This window comes from Corapipo altera, unplaced genomic scaffold (assembly GCF_003945725.1).
Source record: "Corapipo altera isolate COAL_440 unplaced genomic scaffold, ASM394572v1 76, whole genome shotgun sequence".
NCBI classification, from domain to species: domain Eukaryota; kingdom Metazoa; phylum Chordata; class Aves; order Passeriformes; family Pipridae; genus Corapipo; species Corapipo altera.
In genome coordinates this window covers 553,371-561,668 of record NW_020884964.1, presented here as the reverse complement: position 1 = coordinate 561,668, position 8,298 = coordinate 553,371, and the positions used below count along the sequence as shown (strand labels likewise).

At 46.1% G+C, this 8,298-nt stretch overlaps 1 protein-coding gene across 2 annotated transcripts; it reads right to left on the bottom strand.

The window, feature by feature from the left end:
• Positions 1 to 1,815: 1,815 nt before the first annotated feature.
• LOC113957308 (serine/arginine-rich splicing factor 7-like) lies at positions 1,816 to 7,622 on the bottom strand. Of its 2 annotated transcripts, XM_027664661.1 has the most exons (9): positions 7,487 to 7,622; positions 6,945 to 7,125; positions 6,631 to 6,807; positions 5,669 to 5,743; positions 5,454 to 5,555; positions 4,884 to 4,937; positions 3,495 to 3,539; positions 2,787 to 2,822; positions 1,816 to 2,115 (listed from the first exon to the last, which is right to left on the bottom strand). In XM_027664661.1, the coding sequence occupies exons 1-9, from the start codon at positions 7,506 to 7,508 to the stop codon at positions 2,091 to 2,093; spliced, it is 717 nt and encodes a 238-aa protein (XP_027520462.1). In that variant the 5' UTR covers positions 7,509 to 7,622; the 3' UTR covers positions 1,816 to 2,090. The 2 variants fall into 2 exon arrangements, with proteins under 2 accessions (XP_027520462.1, XP_027520463.1); XM_027664662.1 differs by lacking the exon at positions 3,495 to 3,539.
• Positions 7,623 to 8,298: the final 676 nt, after the last annotated feature.

Sequence of the window (8,298 nt, the reverse complement as noted above, 5' to 3'; positions counted from 1 at the left end):
GGCTGCACACACAAGCAAAGCAAAACAAGGAATTCATTCACTGCCTCCTATGGGCAGGAGGAGCACAGCTCCTGGAGCACAGTGTGACCATGCCCAACAGTGACTTGGGAAGACAAGCACTGTCACTCTGGCCATCTCCTTCCCCCAACTGTATATGGTGAACATTCCATATGGTCTGGAACATCCCCTTGGGCAGCTGGGGTCAGCTGTCCCAGCTGTGTCCCCTCCCTTTAGAGGAGGGGATGATTAGAGGAGTTTTAGTCTACAAACTTGGTGTGGATTCAGCTTTGCTTCAACAGTCCAGAGAGGAAAAATAAAAAAAAAGCCACTACCTCCTTTTAAAGCACTGTTGCATGGGGCACTTTCACCATTGATGCTGCACACTGCAGCAGTGCAGGGACCCCAATAAATGCTGTCCCCCAGCTGTGTTTAACAGGGGCTTTGAGGGCACCCTCGTTTAATACTGTTGCTTCCAGCTCCCTCTGCTGCAGCTATAATGGAGTATGGTTACAGCAAAGCAGTAACTGTAGCATCATCAGGCAGGGAAGTCACCCTCCCCTAAGCCCCAGTGCACTGAAATGTACCAACATGGGGGAGAGGAGGGGTAAGACAAAGAGGAAGAGTACTTATAAAGTCATATGTATAGGGGCTCATTATCATTCTTTTAATTCCTGGACATCTTATAAAGCAACAATGATTAAAGTTCATCCAAAGCCCGAGGGGGGGGCTTGTCCATGCACAGCTGCAGTGCTCCACAGCAATGTATCCACACACTGCTGCCCAAACAGAAGCCTCGGAAGACTGACTGTTCCTCCCACACTGGTAAGACACAGCAATAGGGCAGAACATGGTAAAAGAAAGACTTCTAAGTCAAAATTATCTGGCACTCAGATTTCCTCACTACTCTGTTAATAGCCATTATCAGCTGCAAAGATAAATTAAATTGGAAAATATCTTGCCCTTGTTTACCAGACTTCTATTAAATCTCTCAGTAACCTGTCCCTGGCCAGATGGGGACCATCCATATACAGGCAGCTACAGTCTGGCTTCCCAAAGCAACCCCTGATCAGGACAGCATCAAGGCCCTCGCATACACCTCACTGCCAAAAATGTAACCAGGCAGATCAGGTCAGACAGGTGTAACACAAGTTCTCGGTTCCTCAAATATACTGCTAGTGAAACATGACCTGCAGGTTCTGCTTTATGACATGTCAACTATAAGAAAAACCTTAAATTTCCTAAAAATAGTATCTAAAGGTATTATATCTTCTGCATCAGAACTGCCACTTTGTCTTAAGTATCACAAAGAAGCAGTACTATTTGGATGACCAGGACAGAAAAAAAAGATTTCTAAAAATATTTACTTTGATAGTTTACATTCCAGAACTACTTCAAATACCTTCAGGGGAGAACGTGACTGGTCCTTTAATCATCAGGACAGACCAACCAGCATTCACACATTGCTCGTTTTTTCCAATCTGTTAATGTCCTTCATAGACATTTTTGTAAGTCAAATTACTGAGCACACAAACACCCCCACAACAGGTTTTCCGCTTCACCGAGCTCTGACGAGGTGCAAGGAATACCAGGAGGATCCAGACCAACCAGCAGCAATGACAGCTGGTACTGGTAACTTTCCACTCTAACTGGTGCCAGGCAGGGATGAAGGCACACCCCTGCAGCACAGCCACTGCACTACACCTCCCTCACACCAGGGACTGCCACCTCCTGCCCTCTACCTTTCACCTCACGGGCACACAACCTGCTTCCGCCCATGCCACACATTAACAGAAACAGTAGGGTTACCACAGTCTGTTTCTTAGTTAGAAATGCAGTTTATTTTAATGCAACAATTAACAAAAAAAAGAGCCCAACACTTCCAGATCACAGAACATGAACATAACAAGAGTTTTGTATTAGTCTGCTAGTAAGACTTTTAAAAGATATAGTATTCATGCCAATTGCTAGTCAACAGAAACAGCCTTCTAGGACTAAGCCCTTACATCACAAAATCCCTTACAATGTAAACAAAATAAATTTTTTCTTAAACTTCTGAAATTCGAATTTTTTCTTTCAGGACTTTCATTCCTTCAAGGGCTTCCTGATGGTGAGTGACTGAAAGAGAAAGAAAAGATTAAAAACCACTCCTATAGCAAAACCAACAGAAACCTTCCATGCTACCTCAGGCTTCCACTGCTCTGTCCCAGCCCCATTTTCATATACAGTTCACAAATAACGAGGGAAGTGTTACATTTTACATTTTTGTATAAAAAATCTGCTTTAAGCTTAAAAGATCAGCTGCAGGTGAGACATGAAGACTGCTCAGAAATCTCAATTGCAGCACATACTTCTCTGGTTACATAGAAAAACTTCTTACTTCATGGTGCATAGCACAACTTGGCAGCTGTGCAGCTGAGCCAGCAGGAGTCACCAGCAGGAATTTAATCTTACAACATATTTCATGGTTTGCTCCACACCTTGCATTACTCACTTCTTCCCCAGATTCTAAACTCCTCAAGAACTTAGGGATACTTGATTCTCATTTGCCCACACTTTGTTGTCCTTTAACATTTCATTGAAGTAGATTCCCTTAGAACTATTATCATGACATCCTGACTACTGGCAGCAGGAAGTGCCCGTAACAATTCATCTTTTCATAGTTCACACATTTAGACTAGTAAAAAAACTAAGCTTTTATCCTTGCCCAAGTTAAATTCCGCAGGAACCACTCCAACTTTAGTGCTATTTAACCATATGGCATAGTCTAGTTTTAAAGATATTCCTACCTTCTCTTTGGAGATGGAGATCTGGACTTTGAGCGACTGTTAAAAAAACAAACAAAGAAAACAATCAACATTGTACACTTGGATAGTCTCAGTAACCACTTCTGACCATTTAAACCCAGAACAGTTTGGTGTTGTTTAAATGCATTAAAAGACATCATGATTAAGATTGCCAATAGCAAGTGTACCCAATTACTTTAAGCAAGAAGCTGCAGGTGAGAAAGAAAAATGCTGAAAGCTGGGGAGCCCTTGGAAAAGAGCAAAACAACTTCAAACCAAGTCATGATGGTAACCCTGCAAAGCAGGAGCACTGAATTCAGGAGTTAGGAAGAGGGAGAACTATAGTCAGTTGAGAACAAAGGCAGGAACAGAGATGCCCCAAATCCGGTCACAAATACCTTTTTTGTCACAATGCTGAGTGAAACAAAAACCTCTATGCACAATTGTTCTGAATTGCCTACTGTCCCACAAAAATCAGCTATTTAAAAAAATAAAGTAATGTATGAAAAATGTTTTTGAAATCGGCTATTAAAAGAACAAAAAAACCACCACACAACAAAAAACCCTCTTCCACATACAACTGAAATATTGCTCCAAACAGATTCTGAATAATGAGGAAAAAAACCCCATAAAACAAAACAAAAAAACAACCACGAAAAACCACCAACTAAACAAAAACCAACTAAGTGCTACTTGTATTTAAACGCTCACCTTTTAGCAGGTAAGCCAGATTTAGATCTACCATGAGACTCAGACCTACAACAGGAGAAAAATAAAGCTCAGCAAAGCAGCCAGTAGCATGCACATACAATGAAAGTCAGCTACAGCAACAGCGAATTCTTACTACATAGCATCAAAAACCAGAGAGAAAGAAGGCTCTGGTGCTCCAGGCTTCCCTTGTGACTTTTCAGGAGAATCCTTTAGCTCTTATTGCAGAGACCCCATTTATCAGAAGACAGGAGTGCAAGCACATGAAGCTCCTCAGCAAAGCTTCAGCTACCACTTTCACAAAACAGAAGGCCAGACTGACAAGACTTTCTTCCTACCTGCAAGTATCCCTTCTATAAAGGGAATAATAATTTCAAGTTTCATCTTAGAAAATATAACAGCACATTAAGAGTGTGGAATCAGCCACAAGTAAAAGTGTGCTGAAGAACTGATGCATTCTTCAGGTCAAGTTCCAATGCCTATTTTATTCCAATTATTATAATACAGATTTTTCATCAGTTTTGCCAATGAAAACAACATTTCAGTTTTCTCTTCAGTACCTGGCTACTGATGTGTAAACTATTCCCAGTTCATCTTGTGAATTAAAATCTACTCAAACAGTGACACTTTCCTCCCACGTTTATCACGTTACTTATCAACTCAAATATTTGCTATTACTTAGAAAATATTTGTCTTCCTAGACTGCAGAATTCAGGCACGTGCTATTACTCAACATCAAAACACCCAGTTCAATAGACTTGGCCAATTTTTATTCTATTTCTGCTAAGAACTGTTTTTAAAGGGTAAATAAGATTCACCTTTACCTGGTCTATTAACTTACAGAAATACTGTATGGACACTCTTGGTGTAAGTTAAACAAAACATTACGTGCCACGGCTTTGAAACCTTTGTAGTCACTGTGCTGAGTCACCATCCTTCCCAATTCCTACCATTATAACCAGCAGCTTTTTCACTGGATCACAGCTTTACTCACAATCACCCAGAACTGGTACTTTGTAACACAAGTATGACTTCTGTTGGTAACAGTAAGGCAGAACACACCACCATCACCATTTTACTACAGACGTAAGCATTAACTGGTGTTCAAAAATTCTCTCCACAGACCTCAAATCACACATGTGCTTTCTTATGGCCACGTATACACAGATTATATATAGCAGCCACAAACCAAAACAAACTCATGTTTATTAAAAGAAATCTGATCACTACTTCAGTCTGTGAAAAGGCACAAATTAAACGTTGCTACGCTACACAGCCTTCTAACTCCTGCCAGCCAAATTCCCCCAGGAAGAAAAACAAGCAACGAAACACAACCACAACCAAACAACACACCAGAACTATTAGGAGTTTGAACTAAAACAAGTATCTCACCTGCTTCGAGGCCACACTACAGACCGGGACCGTGAGCGTGACCTGGACCGAGACCTAGGGAAAAAAGCAGTGGAAGCTCTAATACTGCAGGATTCACACAGCTGGGACAGAGACTGGTTATTGCAAAAGTCAAACAAGACTTTGCTGGACTGTTGGCTTTGCAGAAGTAACTTTTACTATTACAAAGCTGCAGTACATTTGGTCAGTACTGCCATCCACGTAAAAATATATCCCACTGTCCTAGGTGACTAAGCAATGACACCCTGTATCCTTGAAGCTGAACAAGAAAACCTTAATCATAGACCAAAGCTGTAACTTTGGTACAATATTAACAAAAAAAGCTTGGAAACACCAGTTCCAAAATCATATGCTTAGACTTTTAACATAAAGAAAGCATTCAGACTAGTTCTGAGAGATGTTACACCACAAAGGTTCCTAAAAAGACACAGATTGCAAAATAGAAACTTAATGTTTATATTAAATATGTCTTATATAAATACTTAAGGTTCCAACTTCAACTTATGCTCCCTTTGACAATGTTGTGGGTTTAAAAAAAAAACAACCACATACCTTGACCTTCTTAGAGAGCCAGACCGGGATCTGCGAGGTGAAAATGATCTATACCTACGAGGAGAGATTGACCTGGACCTGCGGTAGGAAGCTGACCTTGATCTACAAAACAAAGTGAACCAAATCAGTGCAAGGTACTTTTCAAAAGAGAAGGGAAAGAAGGGGCAGAGGGAGGAGTAAGAAAAACAACGAAAACACAACAGCTAGACCCCTACCTCCTACCACGGCTCCGACTGCGTGACCGAGAATATCTCCTTCCACGGGACCTCGAGCGTGATCTAGACCGGGACCTGGGTTTAGGTTAGAGAAAACAGATATCAGCAAACAGCTGCAGCAACCAGTGCATGTGAGGCCCTGCTGAAGTCAAAACTTATTTCAGACAACTAAGGAACTAGCATCTGTCATTTGGAAAAACTCTCTGGGCCTACTCGTCTTGAGCATTTTTACTACCTAGAAAAATGTTAAAAGCTGAATTACATTTGCAGAATTACATTAGAATAGAAAACACTGTAATGCGTATTTAAAATAAACCTTGCAAGTTTGCAGGTCGACCCTCTTTGGCCCAAGGTCTAGCAGATCTAGACGATCTAGAAGTATCTATAGCCGATCGCTGCATCTAGGTGTTCTCTTCAATCTAACGACGATCAAACTGACAGCCCAATGAGCCAGGGTGAGGCTTGATTGACGCAAGAAGATTTTTCTAGGTGGGAATGTGGTCAATCTGGTGTTCCTCTTTCTAAACCGGAGGGGGGCCCCAATTGAAAGCCAAATTTACTGTTACGGCGGTCACCGTCTCAAATTTTCTGCCCTTAAAGAATAAGGTGAAGCTACGTGTAGATGGCTCGAGGGGATCTGGCCTCTTATGCTGATCACCTCAAGGTCTAGGAGGATCTTAAGTGTCGGATTTGCAAGGCGCCTCAGCATGAAATCTTAAGGCTCGTGACATTCTGAATCAAGGCGACTGACTCAAACGAAGAAACCTGAAAGGTTTTGACCAGGTTGATTATTAAGATATTAACATTTTGTATGTATTAGCAAAAAATAAAACCGTGATATACACCTGTTGACTTACAACATTAAAGAGTTAAAACTGGTGTAACATTCTGTTCTTTGCTAACAAGAACTACACAAAAGCGAAACTGGCGAAGCAACGCGGCCGCCCCGGCCCCGCACGTACCTGCTCCTCCTGCGGCGGCTGTAGCGGTGACAGTCATAGGCATAGTGGCCTTTCTCACCACACTCGTAGCATCTGTCGTTGGGGTCAAAGGGGCGCCGGGCAGGGGGTCTGTCGTAACGGGAGCGCCGCGGCATTCCCGTGGACACTTCCACTCTCACCCTCGAGCCACATATTATCCTGCCAGACATAGTACGCGTTAACCACAGGAATGATTGCGCTCATACAACGAGCGCGAGAAATCAACGGTTGGTGTGGGGTAGGGGGATCAGAGACTGCGGCCATGGCAGTCCAGGAGGCTCCAGGCATATACGTACTTCCCATCGAGGCCAAGCACGGCATCTTCAGCGTCCCGCGGGTCCTCGAACTCCACAAAGGCGAACCCCGGCGGGTTCCTCGCGATCCATACGGTTCTCAGCGGGCCGTAGTAGCTGAAGGCTCTCTCCAGCTCGCCTTTGCCCGCGCCCGTGCCCAGGTTGCCCACGTACACCTTGGTCTCTGCGGACGGACGGACAGACGAACGGACGCCATGTCAGGGCCGCGCCAGGCACGTGGCCGCCCCTCCCCCCACCGCCATCTTTGACTCCGCGTCCATCTTAGAGCGCTCCCGCCGGGCCGCGCCCCCCCCGCCCGGACCCGAGCCCCACAGAGCCCGCGGCCCTGCGCGTCCACCGCGCCCCCCTCCTCGCCGCCGCCGTCGCTTCTCTCAGCGGCCGCCTGAGGCGACGGACGCTTTCTCCCACCCTCAGCGCGGCGCGAACGCCGCCGCTCCACTCCTCGCTCTTGTCCCCCCTCAGCAGCGGTAGCAGCTCCCACACGAGCCCCATCCCTCTCTCTCCCTCTCCCCCGCCGCCCGTACCGTAACGCCCATAGCGCGACATGGCCCCGGCTTCCCGACCACAGCCCAGGCTCTCTCCGGCGCGACCTTTTATAGAGAGGAGCTGCCGCTGCGCCTGCGCATAGCGCGGGGGGCGGGACGGTGCAGGCACGCGCCTCGTCACGCGCGGGTCTCGCGAGAGCGGAGCTGCCTGAGCGCGCGCGCTCGCGGAATCCCGCAGGGACGGGCCTTTCCCGCCTTTCCCGCCTTTCCCGCCTCCAGGCGGGAGGGCGGCGCTGGATGTGTCTCCTCGTAGTGGCCGTGGCAGCCCCTAAGCCACGAGCCTCCCCGGGGGCTCCTCCTGGGCACGGGCTGCTCGCCCCCCACCAGCCCCACGTGAGCGCTCCCGCCTTGGCGGTGCCAAGAGGGAGCAGAGGGGACCAGAGCCCCTTGTTCTGCCTCACACCCCTCATGTGTGACCCATATGGGCTTCTGGCCCTGCTGAGGCTGGGGGCAAAGGTGCTGAGACCACAGTCCTTATTCCACAGCGTGGAGGCAGGAGCATTTCCTGCCTCATAACAAGGCATTCCCAAATAACATGGCATTCCCAAACTGTTCCAAACCTGTTGGGCGGAGTTCGACCCAACACTGGCTCACACATCAGATCCATCCCAACCACCCCTTGGGTGCTGCAGAGTTCAGGCACTGGTTTATCCCCTCAGGCAGCTGAAGCTTTCAGGTGTCAGCCTTTCCAGGGAGACACGTACAAGAGTGCATGTGCAGTAGACATTTTTTGAGAAAAACTGACACAAACCTGACAGATTCAAAGCAATTTTAGATAAATCCCAGCAGGA

Excerpts from the sequence above, each read along its gene's own strand:
- LOC113957308 (XM_027664661.1), bottom strand. The coding sequence starts at position 7,508 with ATGTCGCGCTATGGGCGTTACG. Across the intron at positions 6,808-6,944 it reads GTGCTTGGCCTCGATGGGAA|GATAATATGTGGCTCGAGGG; the intron begins GTACGTATATGC and ends TATGTCTGGCAG. Across the intron at positions 3,540-4,883 it reads GTAGTGTGGCCTCGAAGCAG|GTCTGAGTCTCATGGTAGAT; the intron begins GTGAGATACTTG and ends CTCCTGTTGTAG.